General features: G+C 37.1%; 6 protein-coding genes across 11 annotated transcripts in view; 4 read left to right on the forward strand and 2 right to left on the reverse strand.

The window, feature by feature from the left end:
• LOC113493842 (clathrin heavy chain) overlaps nt 1-2,169 on the forward strand; it is a 28,612-nt gene extending 26,443 nt beyond the window's left edge. For both annotated transcript variants that reach the window (XM_026871876.1, XM_026871883.1), the window contains exon 27: nt 16-2,169. In XM_026871876.1, coding sequence (XP_026727677.1) covers nt 16-270 — 255 coding nt within the window. In that variant the 3' untranslated portion in view covers nt 271-2,169. The remainder of the gene's footprint in view (nt 1-15) is intronic.
• Nucleotides 2,170-2,562: 393 nt separating this feature from the next.
• Nucleotides 2,563-3,364, forward strand: LOC113493920 (zinc finger protein 593 homolog). The gene is made up of 2 exons (XM_026871956.1): nt 2,563-2,762; nt 3,004-3,364. Exons 1-2 carry the CDS (start codon nt 2,651-2,653, stop codon nt 3,336-3,338), a joined length of 447 nt encoding a protein of 148 aa, XP_026727757.1. The 5' UTR covers nt 2,563-2,650; the 3' UTR covers nt 3,339-3,364.
• LOC113493890 (serine--tRNA synthetase-like protein Slimp) lies at nt 3,308-4,913 on the forward strand. The gene has a single exon (XM_026871925.1). It carries the CDS (start codon nt 3,328-3,330, stop codon nt 4,681-4,683), a length of 1,356 nt encoding a protein of 451 aa, XP_026727726.1. The 5' UTR covers nt 3,308-3,327; the 3' UTR covers nt 4,684-4,913.
• On the reverse strand, nt 4,900-9,190 carry LOC113493899 (transport and Golgi organization protein 2). Of its 3 annotated transcripts, none has more exons than XM_026871932.1 (7): nt 9,038-9,190; nt 8,447-8,596; nt 6,864-6,974; nt 6,422-6,542; nt 5,842-6,063; nt 5,314-5,412; nt 4,900-5,069 (listed from the first exon to the last, which is right to left on the reverse strand). In XM_026871932.1, the coding sequence occupies exons 2-7, from the start codon at nt 8,586-8,588 to the stop codon at nt 4,940-4,942; spliced, it is 825 nt and encodes a 274-aa protein (XP_026727733.1). In that variant the 5' UTR covers nt 8,589-8,596; nt 9,038-9,190; the 3' UTR covers nt 4,900-4,939. The 3 variants fall into 3 exon arrangements, with proteins under 3 accessions (XP_026727733.1, XP_026727739.1, XP_026727746.1); XM_026871938.1 differs by lacking the exon at nt 9,038-9,190 and adding an exon at nt 8,803-8,890; XM_026871945.1 differs by lacking the exons at nt 8,447-8,596; nt 9,038-9,190 and adding an exon at nt 7,444-7,612.
• A 152-nt stretch (nt 9,191-9,342) lies between these two features.
• On the forward strand, nt 9,343-15,920 carry LOC113493882 (zinc finger protein 624-like). Its single transcript, XM_026871917.1, has 11 exons — nt 9,343-9,696; nt 9,777-10,050; nt 10,269-10,431; nt 10,695-10,771; nt 11,001-11,134; nt 11,773-11,918; nt 12,389-13,323; nt 14,207-14,370; nt 14,734-14,843; nt 15,218-15,322; nt 15,786-15,920. Exons 1-11 carry the CDS (start codon nt 9,664-9,666, stop codon nt 15,895-15,897), a joined length of 2,253 nt encoding a protein of 750 aa, XP_026727718.1. The 5' UTR covers nt 9,343-9,663; the 3' UTR covers nt 15,898-15,920.
• A 1,988-nt stretch (nt 15,921-17,908) lies between these two features.
• The window catches only part of LOC113493859 (Fanconi anemia group J protein homolog), a 67,262-nt gene continuing 64,924 nt past the window's right edge, over nt 17,909-20,246 (reverse strand). For all 3 annotated transcript variants that reach the window (XM_026871907.1, XM_026871901.1, XM_026871893.1), the window contains 3 exons: nt 19,858-19,982; nt 19,187-19,313; nt 17,909-18,560 (listed from right to left, as the gene is read on the reverse strand). In XM_026871907.1, the coding sequence (XP_026727708.1) occupies nt 18,444-18,560; nt 19,187-19,313; nt 19,858-19,982 (369 nt within the window). In that variant the 3' untranslated portion in view covers nt 17,909-18,443. The remainder of the gene's footprint in view (nt 18,561-19,186; nt 19,314-19,857; nt 19,983-20,246) is intronic.

Raw genomic sequence — 20,246 nt, forward strand, 5'->3', positions numbered from 1 at the left:
CCGTTGTGTTCCCAGACGGTGCGCGAGCTGACGACGAAGGTGGAGAAGCTGGAGGAGGCGGACGCCAAGCGCAGCACGGAGAGCGCCGAGCACGACGCCAAGCCCGCCATGCTCATGGAGCCGCAGCTCATGCTCACGGCCGGGCCCGCGCTGCCCGTGCCCGGCGTGGCCTACGCGCCCGGCGTAGCGCCCGGCGTGGCGCCCGGCGCCGCCTACGCCTACGCGGCGCAGGCGCCCTCGCCCGCGCCCTACCACGGCTACGGCATGTAGGCCGCGCCGTAGCGCCCGCTCTATGCGCTCGCGACCGCTCCGTCGCCGACTTCGCGTAGGACTTATGAACTAGCTTAAGTTTTCTACTCGAAAGTGCGGGTTATTTTTCTATGCGCCGAGGCCTAAACTTATAGTGTTTCCTTTGCGTCCCCTGTAAAAAAAGTATTATGTCGACGGTCGAAAGTGCATAGAGTATATTGAAATTGAAATGTTACGCGTAGTTTAGCCGTCGGGCCGATACGTCACGGATTAAATATTGTTAGCCTGTACAAATTATTATATTAATATATTTGATTGCTAAATAGCTCTCATTACTACAAAGTGCTTTATTTTTTAATCGTGTATGAGAGTTATATAGATATCATGAGAATTGTCGCTTGCGATTAATATTAACTTCGTTTAAAGCGGTCACTTACACATTAATATGTTAACGCGATAATCGAATATTAAATGTTCAGCAATCATGTACCTTTGTGTGGGACTGTCGCGAGATGAGAGAGTAAACTTTGGTTATCTATTATACAGAAGTTACTATCATTCATTCACTAGCTATTTATGAAGACATTTCTTTTATTTTCATCGCAGTTTTTAATGAAACTGCGAAGAGTAACGATGTATAATAAAAATATTCATGTTTAACTGTCTTATATCAATACAGTCCACATACACATGTTTCTAAAATTAGAAAAAGTTAATATTGTAAAATATTTGGTGTACTGTGAACTAGATGCTGTTATCACGACTTAGTGCGAACTAGAGTAGTGTTGTGTCAAACGGTGCTTATAGAGGTCACATATTACGTCCATTGAACCGTCAATGAGACACATATACCCCTCGTGAAGTCCCGAGTTCCCGGCCCTTGAGTAAGGATTACATTCTTGAAGCTGCGGCCTCTCTAAGCACAGACACCGCCACTCGGTACATACGACATGTAATATACGTATATGTACATAGTGGAAATACAACACGACAAATAATAAACAAAAATATAATGAAATTAATATTCGAATAATTACATCGGAAATTAGCAATTAATGTAAAATCTTTATTATTATTTTTTATCTTTGTTAATCAATAATTATGAGAATCACTTATTTTTTGTTTCCAAAAAGTATAGTGGAATATAGAATCTATGCAAGACGACTGAACAGGTTATGTGTTTACTCAATCGGCAGCCCAGTAACATGCCGTGCAATAATTCGGTTAAAACAATAGTTAACATCAGATATGATAATATTGTTATATGTATATAATGATGCCCACATAGTTATGTTATTAGCCAGTTGAAATTATCTGAGAGGCCGGGTTGCGCCGGTTGCGCGGCGTCTCTACGGTAAATGATATATTTTCTAGATACGTTTAGTTTTACTTTAGGCGTAACTAGTGGCACGAAGTAATTTGTGTTATGTTTGCGAGTGTGCGTGCTGCTTCACCTTGCGTTGTCGTTCAGGTTCATTGATGCCTTCACTAGATGATAAGTCATGTAATGCGAGCGGCGCCGTCGTATCATTATTATCATTTGTAGAGAGTATTTTTATGTATAATTAAAATTGAGCGGTGCCCGAGTCGGATTAGTGTAACAGGCGGCTGTAGCGTCGCCCACTCTACATATTGTTACGCCATAGTAACTTACTGTTGCGAGTTGCAAATAAATTATAATCATTGATGTTAAATGATTCATTCAAATCATTCCTATCATTAACAATCTACGATCGATGGATATATCGATAAGAATATTGTTATAGTTTTCACTTTCTTTCGAATAAAACAAATTTTATTAACTTAAAATACAGAAAGAAAGTTCACTGTTTATTATTAGCATTGTATTTATTCATGTATGATACTGTTTCCCTGAATTTTATTATTGTAAGATTATATTATATGAATAAATGAAATGAATTTGATTTTTATATTCCTGCCCCGTTATCTCGCTATCTTTTACAACATACTGCTGATACAAATCTAAGCTTAAAAGCTCTAGTCTTTTGTCTTCGGGTTCGAGTCCCGAGGCTGGGTTCCGGGCAATTTCTTATCTATTATCATACCCGCCTGCTGTTCTAATGTATACGACAATTTGTTAAAACACTAGTTAAAAAACCTTGCAAAACAATCAGATTTTGGCTAGTTCTCATACGATTGTCTCGATATGATCATGTCAATTCATGTGAATTGACAGAGACTCAATTCACTAAGATTTTTCACCATGCCCAAAACCAAAAAGAGTATATAATCATTGAATGGTTTTATAGTCTCTGCCAAAAGCCGTTGCACTAGCTTAGGTTCAGAAAGTGTTGTGTCAAATTAAAGTTGACATTTGCACACAAACAAAATACGTTTCTCACATTCGTATTTCATTCCCAATATTTATTTATAATTTACCATGACTTATAAGCGAAAGAAGTACCATCACGGTGATACTCATCTCAAAAAAAGGTGGAGAGTCAGAAATAGGAAGAAGGATCTGGACCAAATAGACGACGATATAAAAGAAGGTACGCTATGTTTACGATTGGTTATCTGTCACATGGTGTATGCGTGTTTTGAGGTTATGTAGCAAATGCAGTCACCAAAATATTTATCTATTTATTGGTGTTGAAATAAGCCCTTCTGTAGCTTTATTGAAGTGGATCTATTACTTTTTTGTAAGGTTTTAAATATATTTACTTTAATACATGCAATATTATCCATCAGAAGCGCAATCTGTATTCATAACCAATCGCCTTTTATTTACAGAAAATGCTGATAAATTATTGAATCAAAGTGTAGACCTAGACCTGCCTGGTGCAGCGCAGCACTACTGCATACACTGCGCAAGATATTTTATCGACGATCAAGCGTTGAATGAACATTTCAAAACAAAGGTCCACAAGCGAAGATTGAAGGCTTTGGAACTAGAACCTTATACTATAGAGGAGTCAGAACGCGCGGCAGGCTTTGGAAACTTCAAACTGCCAAGTAAAAGAAAAATAACCACTCAAAACACTGCGAAATCAGACGCCGATGGCGATGCAATCATAGACGAAATTAGTCCAAGCAAAAAAGTAAAAGTCAGTGAAAATGATCCGTAAAAGCCTAACTAATATAATCAATAAAGCATGGGACTGCAAAATTTCACAAACAAGACATTCAGCACTTTTTATAAATGGGGCAAAGGCAACTGAACACTTTGTTTATGTAACACCACATATTGATTTTAGTGAGAAAATTCAGCACAAAGAAACTCTTTTAAAAGAATTACTAAGAAGAAAGGCTAATATTGACTTGGTTCGGGTAGAAAACCTCTGGCAAGTGTATGAGGACTTAAATACAAGAAAACTAGAGTATACTAAAAGAAAAGACGAAATTTCTAGAGAATTAGGCAAACTTATCAAAAGCGAACCTGACAGTGATAATACAAAGAAACTTAAAATACAAAGTGACATCATGAGAGATAACTTAAAAAAGTTAAAAGCACCTTTATGGTCAGCTGAAGAAGCTGCTATTGTTGAAGTTTTGAAATTACCAAACAGTTTACATTCTCGCACTCCAGATGATGGATCTAAAGTATTATACACACATCTTGAACCTCCAACAAATGCTAAAAACCATCTTATAATAGGCAAAGACCTCAATATTATTGACTTTAAAAAGAATGAAAACTACTATTTAAAAGGCGACGCTGCTCTATTTGAACTTGGCGCAAAATTTTATTTTGACAAGATACTGAAAGAAAATAAATACATTCAATTTTCAAATCCAGACTTCGTTAAAAGTTTAGTTGTTGAAGGATGTGGTTTTGAGCATACAAGTCCAGATTCCACCTTTATTTTACACCATAATGAGGATTCAGCAGTAAATATTGATAACCGCATGCACTTGGTTGGCGGTGCATCCCTGTGCTCATTTCTTGCGTACCACGCTAAGAATGTCTTGTATCCTAAAGTACTGCCTTTAAAATACTTCACTATGGGCAGGCAGTACTTACCATCACCATGTGATGAAGACAGCCTGTTCCATGTCAGTCAGTCATCAGTTATAGAGTTCTTTGGGGCTGCTAAAACTGCTGATGATGTTGATAAAATACTTGAAGACCTGACAGGTATTTTGAAAGATGCTTATGGAAAGCTCGGATTTCATTTTCGATTAGTATTAATACCAGCTGAAAAGCTACATATGTGGGAGTCGCTAAGGCTTGCGGTTCAGATGTACTCCACATCTTTAAAAGATTATATAGAGGTTGCGAATGTTTCAATAAGTGGAGATTTTATAAGCAAAAGATTGATGTTCATGTATGTTGAAGATAAACAAAATAAGTTTCCTCATTTAATTTCCGGTACATTATTGAATGTACCTAAGTTTTTGGCTTGTGTGTTAGAGCAAGATGTTGATTTCTCTGTGCCTGATTTATTTAAAGTTCGTAATTGGGCAGTTTAGAAATAAAGTAAAATATAATAGATAATGTTATATGTCAATAATAAGTTCCACTTCAAATTACGCAACATTGTAAACCATGAAATAAAACGCTCATTGGTCCTTCGTGGCTAAGGTTCAACCTGTAAAGTTCAACCTCAGACTTGAAGTTTTCCATCAAAACTTTCCTATTATTGTACTAGAGTATAGGGAAGATATATTGTAAAATAAAAATACAAATTGTATTTAAATAATACTTGTTTTACTTTACTCATTAATATCACATTTCAATATCGTATTGGAATTCGCTTCTAAGCCACTGCGGGTTGGCCGGGTCGATCGGAGCTTGTTGGGTGATCTCAATAATATTCATATGACCAGTTTTAGTCACTAGAACCAATGTGTGTGTTCTGCAAAATAATAAAGTTACAGAAATGACAGCAAATATCATATACATAAGTTTATTTAGGTATCAAACTTCGCAACTATTTTTTAAAAACTGACAATATTTTAAGACAAAAGAGACACATCAAAGAGATCGGTTGTTCATTGCAAACTAAGCCGAGACTTTACAGGCTGCATCGTCTAAAATCCTTAAATTAATGATCGAGTAGTAAAATTTTGTTTTATCAAATAGCTCTGGCGAAAACATACCTTGTACCATATCGTCCTTGTGGTACGCATACGTATATTGAGCTTAACTCTTTATACAAGTTTGGACGCCTTGTTTCCAGCTGCTGGTCTGGCAGGTGCCTATAAAATAAAGCAATGAAATGACCCACAGACACAAAACAAAATAGTGTTCATGCTCATTAGACTAACATTTGTCCTAGGTGGGAATCCAACTCGTATAGCAGTCGGAGCCAAATTCATATGATTTATCTGTAAACAGCATTACATTATGGCTGGACTACGTTGTGTAGATTGTCTGTCTAATTTATTACGGGACGTAGTTGAGGTGGTACGATATGATCATCAAAATATCGAGGCATGTTTGTTTTGTTACACGCAAAAATCACTGAACGAACGTGCGAAATTTTGTACACAGTTTAATAGATAAACACATGTGATAACTTGAAATATAGCGGGCCCTTGGCAACGGCAGGTATTAAATACATCCAGTGAACAACTCGGCACTTAGCAACAGGAAAGTCCCTACTAGTAAGTTTAGATAATCATTACCTTTCGTCTGATTTCAACAGTTCAATCAATTTCTCGATGAGCTCTCGTTGCATTTTAATCTTTTTGTACTCAGTACAGATCTCCATTAGTTTACTTCTGCCAGCTTCAACTTTCTTTAACGGGCTCTCAGGCAGACTGTTGCCAAAGCCCAAATAGGTATCCTTATGAGGTAATAACTGATCATTCGCGTTGCTATAGGAAAATATTGAAGGACCGGAACTTCTGAACAAAGAAAACATTTTTCAGTTATATTTATAGTGCCATGTTATCCGGAAGAATGAGAATCATGTTGAGGAAGGCGTTGAGCATAGATGTGGATGGATATAGGGGAAGAGGACGACCAACGGATGGATTGTGTAAAGGACGACATGGCTGCAAAGAGTGTTTATTGTGAGATGACGTTAGATAGGATCATAGGATGGTATGGAAGAAGCAGACTTATTGCGCCGACCCCAAATAAATTGTTTGGGATAACGGCAGGATTATTATTGGCACTTGAATTTCTAACGACGAAACTGCCTATCTAACGAATGCCCTACAGTTTTTATCAAAACAAAAATGCTTATAAAGTTATAGGTACCTTAATTCAGCTGATACAAAAATAAATTCATTGCACTCCTTTGTGTAATCTTTAATTTCTTTTACGTACTCATTGACAGGCTTTTCACCTTTTACGTATTCTGCGACTATTTTTCCTCGACCTGAAAAAAAAAACATATTTAAAAGTACTTATTAAAAGTAGAATGCAAGACCTAATCAGGATTGACTGCAGTGCAGAAGCTTCCCTAGATTCGTAAATCCTATGCGGTGTAAGGCTTCTTCTGATGTGGTCATCAATGCATACAATTGTGTCTACTACTGTAAACGCATATTTTACCCAACATAAATTAACTAAAGAATAATAATTAACCACGTCGCGATCGTTCTTCTCCCAAATTGGACCATACTTTCCTTCGCCTTCAGCACAGCCCCGAGAAAACGATGGGCCCTACGAGCTTCCTATAGGGTAATGTAATACGTACTTTTCGCATTTTCCTTATTTGTCCCTGGCAGGTTCAATATCACTCCTATCTTTTTCCGTAACGGAGACACTGCAAGCCACGCTCCACCGTCCTCTATACCAAGATCACGTCCTGAGAGAAAAAGGTAAAGTTTAAGAGCTTAATTGACTTAAACAAGATGTGCAATAGGAGGAGGAGCTCGTGGCTAAGCTATAACCACATAAGTGAAGCCGACCTCAACATATTTGGGGAAAGGCTAGGCATGAAGATGTGCAATAATTAAAGTGTTAAGGTGGCGAGTGAATGAGGAATACGCAATACAGAGTCATGAGTCAACCTGGGCCCCAATTCCGAAATTAGCAATGTTTGGTGAATGAATGGAAATTGAATTAAATTTGACACTATTCATATTCGCCAAGTATTTTGCCAACAAAATTATTGGAAATTTATCGTATGAACAGTGAATGTTTCGCCTGTTTTTTATTCATCCATCGGCCATTGTAAATGGCGGAATTCGACTGGAACCCAAGCAATTTGCAAACTTATATGATTTTATTACTTCACGAGAAGAATGTTTCTAAAAAAAATCATCACATTTTACTTGATTGGTGGTGAGTTTTAATCACTGAAATAGGTATATATTTCCTATGGAAAATATTACAACTGTAATTCATTTTGTCACACTATTTGTCCTGTAGAAGCAAACGAAAGTACAATGGCCTCTTCGCCCCTTATCTTATCAATGCATGTTTATCATTCTATTATTTGACATTATTACGGTAGGTACCATAATGACGCAGGTGCAATCGGGGCTTTGTGCATTAGAGTCGGTATAACTAAGTTTACTTTGATCTATAATACTGTACTTCTATTTAATGTTATGTTTTTTTGTAATTTATTTTTTCAGTCATCAGATTTTTGATCTTATTTTTTTTTTGTTAAAAAACGACTCCTGCAGTATGGAATTTAATCCTTGTGCCGCGGAGGGTTTTACAAACATACAATCCACATGCACAAAGACACCGAGACTCAGCTCAGAACAAGCATTCGTGGATCACAAAAATGCTTGTCCTACGCGGGGATCGACCCGCGACACGTCAAGCACTGTGGGTTTTGGTGTGGTGACCTCAACCACAACCACAAAATAGACATCGTGATTCGATATTCAATATAGCGTCAGACAAAACGGCTATTTTTGTTTATCGCCATAGTAACGATCGCTGTATCGCGCCTGGCGAAATGTAAATAAGAAGCTTTATCGTCTTTTGAATAGGATGTAAGTATAATAAATCTTATCTTCCTATTTTATTATTATTTTGTAAGCACCAAATGGCATTGCTCTATTGCAAATATATAGAAGCATATTAAATAGGAAAAAAGACCAAGTGGTTTATGGCGCCTTTTCACGCAAAAGCGCGGCAAAATAAAAGGCACGGGTACAAAAGTACTCAGGCGAGTTTCCTTGGAGAAAGGAATATAATACATTTGTTCATATTTTATTAGATTCTAAGAGACACTTTCAAAAATGAAATAAAAATTCAAATTGCTACTTTTTTATCACTGTGTAGGTAATATAAGAAGTAAAATAATATTTTCTTACCCACCTGCTATAACATTAGGATCTTCTGGCCAAGGAGCCATGTTTTGCGAGGACCGGTCATAAAATTCATCTCTATTGGATAATAATATTAGGCTGTAGTCACTCTCTTCATCATAGGCTCCATTGTATAGAAATAGGATACACATTTTTGAACCTGAACAAAAACACAAACTTTTTATGTACCTACCGGGTCCTTTAGGTATTTTTTGAAGAAGGACCAGAAAAAAATATAAATTGAAATAACAAAAAGAAACATTAATTAGATTTTCAGATTTTTAATTGAAGTTTTCACAAGAGATGTTTTGATCAATATTTATTACTTTGATTGATAAGTACCAACAGTCCTAAGAAGCGACTTACAAAATTGAATTTATTTAGGTAGACGAATCCTACTGCTTCTAACTTTATCAATTAATTAAATACAATTCAGTTAATGTCTCAAAGTTGTATCATGTCTACATAAATAGCACTATTTAAACAATTAAAATAATCTTATCAGATACATTATCTGCTCTACAAATTAGGTTTTAAATAGCTTTCTTGGGTACAAGGTGCAAGATAAACACATCAAATATTTAAAAGCAGGAGAATGTACCTGTTCAATAGTTTAAATTCATGAAATAGATAAATATTTAAATTTAAATTGCAGTTTAATTCATCTCAGACAAGCACTTCACTTCCTATTCCTTTTGTAATTGGTTACGAAAATTTTGTTTTTTTCTTTTCAGTTGTTCGCAGCTGATTTCTGTCATTTTAGTTTTTTTTAATTAGTCTTCTCATTATTTTTCAAATCTCTGCTTTGAAACCAGTTAAAAATTACTATAAAAAAATTAATTTTGCTGATAGCAATTCTTAATTCATTTAATTTTTTATGGTCTTTGGTATTTAAAACGTCTCTTTAACGCCATTCTCGGTGGAAGATGTGTTATTTGACCTTCGAGAATTATAAAATCTTCGTGCAAAACCACTGTGCATGAATCGCATCTTTTTGTTTTTTTTATTGCCGATAAATTGACTATATATATTGTCAATTCGGTTGGCAACGCGTTTTTTTTAAAGCCGTGTTGTGTCATAGACAAAATCCAACCAACTGAAGTAACTGAACCAACCAGCTGTGCTGTTATTGACACAGACAGAGCACGTAGCTAAAGTTGTTGACGAAATGAGAAGTAGTAGTTAATTACAATGAAATAAGTTGTTATTTTTAAATGCATATCAACAATGGATTCGAATTTACCATTTTTTAGTCTCCCGGTAAGTATAACATTACGGGCGTGAGACAGCTGTAAGTGTTTACAAGATGTCGTCTGCAATGGTATTTCCTTTTGTTTTAGTTCGTGGACACTGAAACGTCAGACTTTTTTGGTAAAATAAAGCCTCAAGAGTGTGGTTACGATGACCTGCACGCTACTTTACCGCCTCACACTGGTTTACTGGGGACAGACGATGTTCTGGCTCAGTTTTTGTCGGGAGATGAGCCTCTTGAAGAGCCCGACTTGAACGGGCCCACTACACTTCACTGTGAGATATGTAAAAAGCAGTTTGATAACGCCAAGAAGTACTACGGACACTTGAGGGTCCACTCTAAGGAAAACCTTTGGGCTTGTGGTGAGTAAACTTTAATGTTATTGTTATTTTCTAGGGTTGCATTTTCTTTCGTTCTTCATTTCTCGGTCTACACGAATATACTTCTTATTCAGTGTGCACATCAATTGTTAGTTCATCTTAGCTTACTATTAGCCCTATTGAGCATTGTTTTTTCAATCATTGTCATTATTCTCACCCCAAAAAGCCATCAAACAATAACCTATGCATATAATTTGCAGAAAAATGTCCGGATCAGAAGTTTTCCACCAAGCAACAGTTGATGAAGCATGCCCTAGTCCATAAGCCTCTGGAAAGAGAATGGAAGTGCCTGCAGTGTCCCATGGCCTTCGAGGCTCTCTGGAAACTGCAACAGCATCTATTTGCTAAACATTTGGATGATAGGTACTTTATAAGTTTAAAAAAGAGATGTTATCAACCCTCACAGCATGCTATTTATGTGTAAATAAGGCACTGGTTTGTTTGTTTACCATAGTAAAAAAAATAAGAGAAGGGAATATATAACTTGTAAATTATAACAATTGTTAAGTGTTTTTATCACAAATTTACATTTTGATGAAATATTATGATATTGTAATGTTCAGAATTTTGTTTCAGATTTTTTTTTTTTTCTAGTTGAGTTACTTTATATTAATATGTTGTTTCAGCCCCCACAAGTGTGATGAGTGTGAGAAAGCTTTTCATAAGCTTTCTGACTTGAAAAAACATAAGGACACACACAGCAGTAAGTATTTCATTCTCTTGAACCTTGGTAATCAAAGAATAATATATAATATAAAGAATAATCATTATGGTAGTGGAAGCGTGACAGCACAACACATGGTGTAGAGCGTCATCATTCTTCCACACCCCCAAAAACATTATGATGTGGCAGTACTCTTCTCTTCAAAAATGAGATATGGCTTTATTTTACTTATTTACCATCATTAAAGTCTTTTTAATTTATCTTACAGATATAAAGAAGTACCCGTGCAGTGTATGCGACACACATTTCAAAGACAAGTCCAACTTGAAAAGGCACATGCTGCGTCACACCGGGGAGAAGCCTTACCCCTGTATCCATGGATGCTGGAGGCGGTTTAAACAGGTAAGGCTTAATTTATAAGGATACTAGCTGACCCAGCAAACGTTGTTTTGCCTATTACATTATTTCTAGTTGTATATACTTTTAGTGCAACATAAAAAAAAAACAATTTCGTCCAAAAAATAAAATATTTTTTTTTAATGTGAGCAAAACACTTACGTGTATGTGAAATAGATGTTAGTCGATTCTCAGACCTACTGAATACGCATATAAAATTCAGGAAAAAATCGGTCGAACCATTTCGGAGGAGTACGGTAACTAACATCGTGACACGGGAATTTTAAGATAGTATTATAGTGCTTTTAAATGATCTGCTATGATGGTTTATCCACTAGTTTGTGCATTATTTCAATTACAAAAACAACAATTACAATTATGACCCTCAAACTTTACAAAGTTTTGAATTGCTGATGTCACAGAACACTAACATATTATTATATTATCTATTTCTCGTATAAATCTAAGAAAATCTTCATCCTCTCCTCTAAAAACAAACTTGCTGTGAATGACTGCTATATGAGCAGCTGGCTGGTATCTTTCTACACTAGCCAAATCGGCGAGGACATTATGAAAGATGGAAATTTTCAGGGAGAAATTTGTGATGACAATTTCTTCCACTCATTCCATAAATTGTTCTCCAGATCGGTTCAATGCGTCGTCACGCGCAGTACTGCAACCGCAACACTCAGACCAAGCCGCCGGAGGAGAAGCCGCCGCAGGTGTACTACTGCCGGGTCTGCGGCATGAGCTTCCCGTGCGAGACCACGCTGCTGGACCACTGTGTTAAGTATGTTGGGATTGTATGGATAAGTTTAGTTAGTTACATGTTGTATTGGGTGCAAGCTCAAATTAGTGTCTCAGATATATCTTGTGTTTTATTTAGATACTGATTTAAAACCGATCGATTTGATACCTGCAAAGGTGTCGAAACGTCGAGAAGTAAAATCAAATATTAAACAACGATAAAATCCGTAAAATTTAAATTGAATTAAATTAAATTTAACCGGTTTAATTAAAAAATTTAGTTAAATTTCGGTTAGAATGCAGTTGTCAAGGGACAGGAATATCACAAGTTTCTGATTTCCATTTTCTTGGGCACTAACCTACTTGAATTGTAGTGCAATATGTCCATTTAAATAAAACTGCTTTGAAATTTATTGTTCTTCGTAATTGGAGACCTTGACAAGAACCGATCTTAAAGTATGGCATCAATAAGCTATGAATATATTTGTAAATAAAATACCCTTATTCTTGCAGGCAACACACAAACAACCCACCAAAACCTCCCGAACCGGAGCGAGAAGACAAGAACCTCACAGACACGAATCGCATCGTAGACAACATCGTGGACGACATCCTGTCCGCGGAGGATGACTATCTCACCATGTCCACACAGAACGAGATCCTCAACGTCTACAACCCCAACGAAATCGACAGCCAAATCAACCCAGACAACCTCATGCAGATAGAACTCCTCAAAGAGATGAACCAGCTACATATCCTCGACGGAGAACTGTTCTATAACGATGTAGATTTCGACAGCATACAACCAAGCCACATCTTCAATAACACCAACGAAATTGATTACACTACAGACAAAAACGCAGAAATACTCTTCGATTTCACCGATGCCGGCAAAAGTATCGACCAAGACATCATGAATACTCTATTCCATGTCAAAACTAAATACTTACCAGACGAGTTCCTCAATCCACCTGAAGTTTCAAATCCTCCAGAAACGAGTGCCATAGAAAATCCAATTTCAGTTAACGAGTGTGCGACGATATTTGAAAGTGATGTGGATTTAGAAGCTAGCACACATTTGGCTGCTAACTTGAACCAATTGATCGGTGATAATAGCGTACAGTACATATCTACTGAAGACGATGATACGTTTATAATAAGTTTGAAAAGCGAGATAGATGCTGAACAGTTAACGGACATGTTGAATATTGGACTTGTTGATGCGACTAAAGAGAAAGTTTCTGAAGTGGAGAATGATCAGGAGGAGATCGCGAGTGCTGAGCCTATTGTGGTGAAGATTCAAGAGATGAAGACCATTTGTGTGAACCCGTTGGTGCCGCGAGAGAATAATAAAGAAGTGAAGACTAGGAAGAAGAAGCGAGTGCTGTATGTGTGTCGGACGTGTAATAAGGTGTTCAAGAAGAAGGATAATTATAAATCTCATATGGGTAAGAATTATTATTTTCTCGAGTATCTAAGTTCGATATTTGTAGCATCTCAGCTTTATCCCCTATGTTTCAGTTTCTGTAAGAATTTATCTTTATTGAAGATTGAGTTAAAATATTTTTTGTCTTATTGTAATTTCAGTCTATCACGATTCGAATTTATATATTTTTATTCGATTATCATCATCGTCATCAGCCCATATTCGTACACATCGCGATTTAAATTCGATCTTTGATATTTGATCTATATTCTTTGATATTGTAATTTGTCTGGTCATTTTAATGATGACCAGATGGACCAGAACCAGAGCTGAGGAGCTCGTCTAAGGAGGCTAAGCTATAATTAAGGGGTATCGTGTTGCCCAGGTAACTGGGTTGAGGAGGTCAGATAGGCAGTTGCTCCATATAAAACACTGGTACTTAGCTGAATTCGGTAAGACCGGGAGTTGATTCCAACATGGTTGGGAAAAGGCTAGGCCGATGATGTCTGTTCCTTGTAATATATAGTTACCGGCATGGATCTTGAGAGCTTGACCTTCACCTGCGCAGAATTGATATTTTGTGTCCCTTTTGCGGTATGAAGTGAGGCGCGGGCCGGACTAAAGTGCAGTGATTGTCCCGCAGCGCATCGCCTCATAGACGTCACTCGTGATTGGTTGAAATTCGTTCTTTGCTGATGTTGCAAGCACCTCAAGACGCACAATTGATTGGCGTTTTATTTTACGATGCGCAAAGCGATTCCCACTCTTCCGCCGAGCGCTCAAGATCCGTGCCGGTAACTTTCGGTTAGACTGGAAGCCGACCCCAACATAGTTGTTATAAGGCTAGGCTGATGATGTCTGTTCGTTGTGATATACCCGTGTGTAACCCGCGTCCGGTGTGGCAGCGACTCACGAGCCGTCCCTCCGCGCGCACGCGTGCGAGGTGTGCGGGCTGCGCTTCAGCTACCGCTCCACACTCAACAAGCACCGCCTGGCCGCGCACAGCCCGCGCGTGCTGCCGGCTCACGCCTGCCGCCGCTGTGCGAAGAGCTATAGCGCGGGGTGGATGGTGAGTACTTAACTTCAACCGATGTCGAAAAAGAGGAAGTTCTCAATTCGTCTGTTTTTACTTTTTGTTAGGTTTGTTATCTCCGAGCTTCGGAGTGAATGAACTGATTCTATTGATTCCTTTTTAATTACCTGAATGAAATATCTCACAATTTATCAAGTTAAGTTCGGCAATTTGTAATAAATAATAATAATAAATCTTTATTGACATGAAAGTATGTTAATAAACGTAAGTATTTGTTTTCATACCCTACCAAAATCTTTATTCAAATGAAACTAACTATTAAAGCTTACTTCAATAAATTTCCATCTCCCCTTTCCATTTACAACCTTAAACCAATATATAATAAGGTATATATTCCAGTTGAAGGAGCACATGGACCGCGACCACGGCGGGCTGCAGCCGCACCGGTGCGACCACGACGGCTGCGAGAAGAGCTTCTTCAAGAAGTCAGACCTCACGCAACATAAGAGGTATGTCTACACACTGTACTTCTCAATGATGCCTTCAAAGTAAGGTACACTTGTTTCTCTTGGTTATATTATAATATTAGAAGAAAATTTTGAAAACTAAAGGCAATTGGAATACTTTCTGTATTATAAATAGACTCTTCATCAGCGTCTTCATCAGCTCGTCATCAGCTTCTTTTGAAATGCAACATAAACAAAAAATGAGTTTCGAAAATATCATGTGTATGTTGCGGTGGCCTCATGAGGTGCAAGATCCTAATGCAAGTTAATATCTAAAGTCACATTGGTACTTTAGCATGGACTTTAAATTAGTTTGCAGTAGGACTGCTTTTAAAATCTATGTTCTATCATTGTACTTAATATGTTGCAACCCTCAGGACGCACACGGGCGCGCGGCCGTTCTCGTGCGGCGCGTGCGGCAAGTCCTACCCGCAGCGGTCGCATCTGCGGAGACACGCGCGCTCCGCCAACTGCGCCAAGCAGTGAGTACACTACACAACTAATGTATCTAATTGTCGTGTTGTCGATTCTTGTGAAATTTTATAGAAAACTGAGAATCGGAAATGTATTTTTCATATCGCCTTTTTATTTTAGTCCCTAAAACTCAATTGTATGGCAAAACAACGTTTGCTGGGACAGCTAGTATAGATATAACTTATCTATTAGATTAAAGACTACACTTTTACCATACGTTTTCCAAGGTAAAGAATCTTGGTATTGTAACATACTAAGTAAATTAACAACTGTTTTATTTCAGTGATGTATCTGATTTGGTAATATTTATTGTTGTTTAACAGTGGTTTCAGTCAAATTTCTTCAAGTTTTTTTTAAGTATTTTTACCTTTTTGAAGTAACCACTCAAAATGAGATAAGATGGTGTCAAAACCGAGAGCCTCACTAGTCAAATCTATCACGAATCAATTATTTACATGATTTTTATTTCAGAATCCTGAAAACAGCGAAGAAGGAACAAGAAGAGAAGAAACTACGTGCGCAGGCGCAGCTGTTAGCAAACAGCGACCCACTTGCACAAACTGTGATATTAAGTGTTAAATAAAATATATTTAGTATGTATCAAAATGGATTTATTTATTATAATCTTAAACACAATAATTATATACATAACAATAAGCACAGCTTTACATAAGGCACCGTTCATAATAAGATTCTCCCTTTGAAGTCGCACAACATATTATTATACAAAAATTTTAGTTCACCTCCCATTTAAAAACCAGAAGGTTTCACCTTAGCTCTTTATTGATGTAATTTTTAATTCCAACGTGAATGATAATCTTTGAGAATAATAAATGATAAAAAGACTCGTTTTTGAAATGATCTGTGGGAAATTACTCATTTTTAATAACGATATCGCATTGGTTTTGTTATTTTGAATGAAACAGCAGAGATATCTAGCCGCTAATCATAACTTGAATTCAATAATAGCAATTTTTACTATATTAATTGACTACCAGTTTGTCGCAAGGTATCAAAAGATGTGATAACATCATGAGCCGAAAGAGCTTGACTTACGGCCGCTTTCTATATTCGATCTCGAATCTAAGATTCAAATCAATCCAGATTTTTCTCAATCCCTCGATTGAGCTTGAATCTGCATTTCATTAATCGATCTCGTCTCGAAATCCATCGAAAAAAAACGGATAGATCGCCCTGCTAAACGTCTTGTTTTACGCATGTGCAGAAAAAGTACTTCAGCGATTATTAATGATTAAAATGGTGGCTTTTTTTCTTAAAGCTTATCTATTTTATGTATAATCACTAGAAATTGCACAAAATACAAAAATAAAAGATGGAGAAGTCGTAGCGGTAAAATACTGTAATTCTACCTCAAGATTAGAAAAAGCATAAACGACAATAAACGTTTATTGATGAGCAACGGAACGTCAGTCAATCGAAAAGTTGTCAGTCAGTTTGACATTAACATTTTAAAATCGCAAGTTTTTTTGTTGTTTGTTTTTCCGATGTCTCTCTGTCTGTGTCTGTTATTGAATAGAATACAGCGGTAATATTCGAGCGCGTTCAGACTAAGTTCACGCGCCATCTGTACAAGAAACTGTATGGGGTGTATCCGTTCTACCTACTCATGGATCTCACTCTGTTTGTTCTGGGCATGGTTGGCAATAATCAACTGTATATGAGATGGGAATTTGCACTGGTCGTCTACTTGGTGAAGGTGCTTCGTGGAGTGGAGAATCACCCGGAAGTATTGCAGCGCTTGAGTGTGTGTACCGGACCGCTACGTGTGGCGGCGGCGAAACCCGCACCTACTGATAGTTCCTACAGCGAGAATCCCAAAGCACCTTACAAGAGCTCTCCACACCACCAACTTCTTCAAAATCAGACTGACGTGTTTATATGTTTTAATAATGTAATGTGTTGCAATTTTTGTTTAGTTTAAGTTCTTAGCTGTCGTATTAGTGTAAACCCTGTAATGATACTCATGGTTTTAAATAAATAAATCAAAACGAGAATATTATAATCGTTATCTATTGATTCCAGTATTATAGATATTGGTAAAAGTGTACTTAGTACACAAAAAAGTTTAAGCGTCAGCTTATGCTTAGCAGTCCAAAAGAAATACTGAGCGCTGGTCTTCAGCTTAAATCCTTGACCCCCGTTTACAAGTAAAGTACAGAACAACCACTCGATACCTACATCACAATCACAATTACAAATTTTAAGGACAGAGTTTGTTCTACTTCGCTGTCACTACTATCCCAGTCCGATAGCTGAGCTAATACTTCAAGATCGCTATCACTATCACTTGAAAATATTTCCATTTTAACAGATTTCTCAGTACAATCCATAAAAAATTGGGGATCGCAATTATAGATCAAAAAAGGCCAAAAATCGATTTGTCAAAACCAGAGATCGGTTATAGAAAACGCATAACTGTCACTTTCGTACAAATACCAATCTAAAATCTCGATCCGCCCTCCCAAAGATAGATTGAAGAAAAAGATCGAGAAAACGATCCATGGATCGGTTATAGAAACACTAAAAGTTGTAAATGGATTCAAATGTCAATCTCGATCCGTAAATTAGGGATTGAGATCGAATATAGAAAGCGGCCGTTAGTGTCGATCAGCTTATGATTAAGGACTTAGCAGTCGAAAAACAACTCTAATTATACATGTAACTAAATTACTGAGCAAAGACAATCACAAGACATAGAAATAAAAAACTTGGAATATCTAGACAATGGTCAACACAGTTCGCCTAAAAATTATATTCATCCAACGCCATCTAGCGGCAAATGTGAAAGAGAACATTCACTGAACTTCTTTCAGCTCTGAGATTTGGTGGTAGACTTGAGTCATTCACAATCATAATTACTTGACATGAGATTCTATAGATCATCTTTTTAGTAACAGCAGTTATTCGCCCGTTTATTTTTAAGTACAACGCATATTAAAATCTCGCGTAAGATATCATGCTGTCCTTTTCATTGCCAAGAGAAATATAGAGAGAGAAAGACATCGAAGAACTACATTTAGCTAAGTATTTTTCACATACGTTTTACTTTTGCTGCTTTACTTCTTTCAGTGGATTTCCTTCTTTCTATTTCTGGGTCAGTCTTGATTCTTAAGCATTGAGGCTTTCTTCTTCTTGTACGATCTTCATTCTTTCCATGAAGGATTCTAAGCTGTTGTGGTTGTTTTTGCCTATTAGAGTTTCGTACGTGTGGTGGTTGTTGCCCAACTGAAATTTAAAGGTTTTAGTATTAATAATATACTATTTTATAAGTAACATTACTGATAGTCATAAAAAAATATAATAACTTTCAATTTTTGAATTAGGGCTAGCTCGCAACACATTCCCATAATTGTAGCGCCTGTAAGCCAAGATCTACGAAAACCACCGAAACACGTAAGTTCGGTGTGTCTTAGGGGAAAAAATAATTGCTAGTGCAGACTTTTAAGATTCTGACTACCTTGTAATGACTGTCGACGGTGTATGAGTAACAGCCGGGACCCACAATTTAACGTGTCTTCCGAAACACGGTGGGTTTGAGAGAGAAAAAATACTCCAAGTAAATTGAATAAATAAATACGTAAAATAGCAACATAAATACATAATATTCAATACAATTATATATTTACTTAATACATAGAAAGATAAAAATTATAGATATGTGCACTATTAAATATAAGGCTATTTATTACTGCTTCCTCTCTCCTAAGACATTGCTGTGCCCGCCAGGGTCCATATTGGTTCTGTACCATTATGTATTTAAGACAATCATGTACAATATGGAACGCAATAGACCATTGAGTATTGAGAAATCTACGCTTTACATTATGTGAACAAATCTATAGTCCACTTACAAATCTCTTGACCCATTTGGACAGATGTTCCGTGTAGTAGTCCTGGCTGTAGCGCGAGTCCACCAGCAGCACTGCGCCCCAGTCGCCGCGGTGTCGGACACAGCGACCCACCGCCTGGTTCAGAGCCCTGTCGGTGGAAAATAAACTCTAATATAAAGAAGGTACAGTTAACTTTGCAATAAGAAGTTTGAAGGGTCTGGTGGTGTAGTGGTTAGTGGGCCAGGACATTTTTTTTGGGGGATTAGGAACAATCATTCGTTCTTGTTATATAAGCTTCGATTAGTTTGAGACTAGATGGCGTTGTGTGATTCGTTGTGAAATATTATGTTTTATTATACTAGATGATGCCCGCAGTCCCGCTCGCTAAAAATAAAAAATCCTACGGGAACATAAAATCGGGATAAAAACTATCCTGTGCCAATCCAGGTTATAAACTATCTATGTACCAAGTTTCCTCGAAATCCATTCAGTGGTTTTTGCATGAGGAACAATGCTGTTTTTAGATGTTTTTAGGTGCAAGCATCCATACATACAAACTTTCGCATTTATAAATATTTATCAAATGTCTCTGATTTAAATTAAAAACATTTTTCTCCCAGAAAGCTCACATTTTCCGTTACTCCTAAATAAACTATTCGTATATGTCTTTTTAAACACTGATCGGTACTTACCTATAAGCCTGCACCCTCAGCCACTCTTTGCCAGACAGAAGCTGTCTGCCCGACACATACTTATCATTGTACTTCATTTTGGAGTCCACAGCGGGGTCGAATGTGTTCGGGTATGGTATACCCACCTGAGAAACATGTAATATACATGTTGAGATAGTATAATTTTGGACAAATGTAATTGATGATTGGATGATTTTTTTTAATAGTTTGGGATCAAACAAGGTCCAATGGGCCTACAATATAATTAATAGATTAAAAAACCTAAAACCCCACGTTTTTAAATGTCACTCCATTAAAATTTTAGCAAAAACGATCCAGCCGTTTTAATAGTTGTCATCGGGTTTGAAGCTACCCTGAAAATTTCAGCCCGCTAGCTTATCGGGAAGTGC

This window comes from Trichoplusia ni, chromosome 1, assembly GCF_003590095.1.
Source record: "Trichoplusia ni isolate ovarian cell line Hi5 chromosome 1, tn1, whole genome shotgun sequence".
Lineage (NCBI taxonomy): Eukaryota > Metazoa > Arthropoda > Insecta > Lepidoptera > Noctuidae > Trichoplusia > Trichoplusia ni.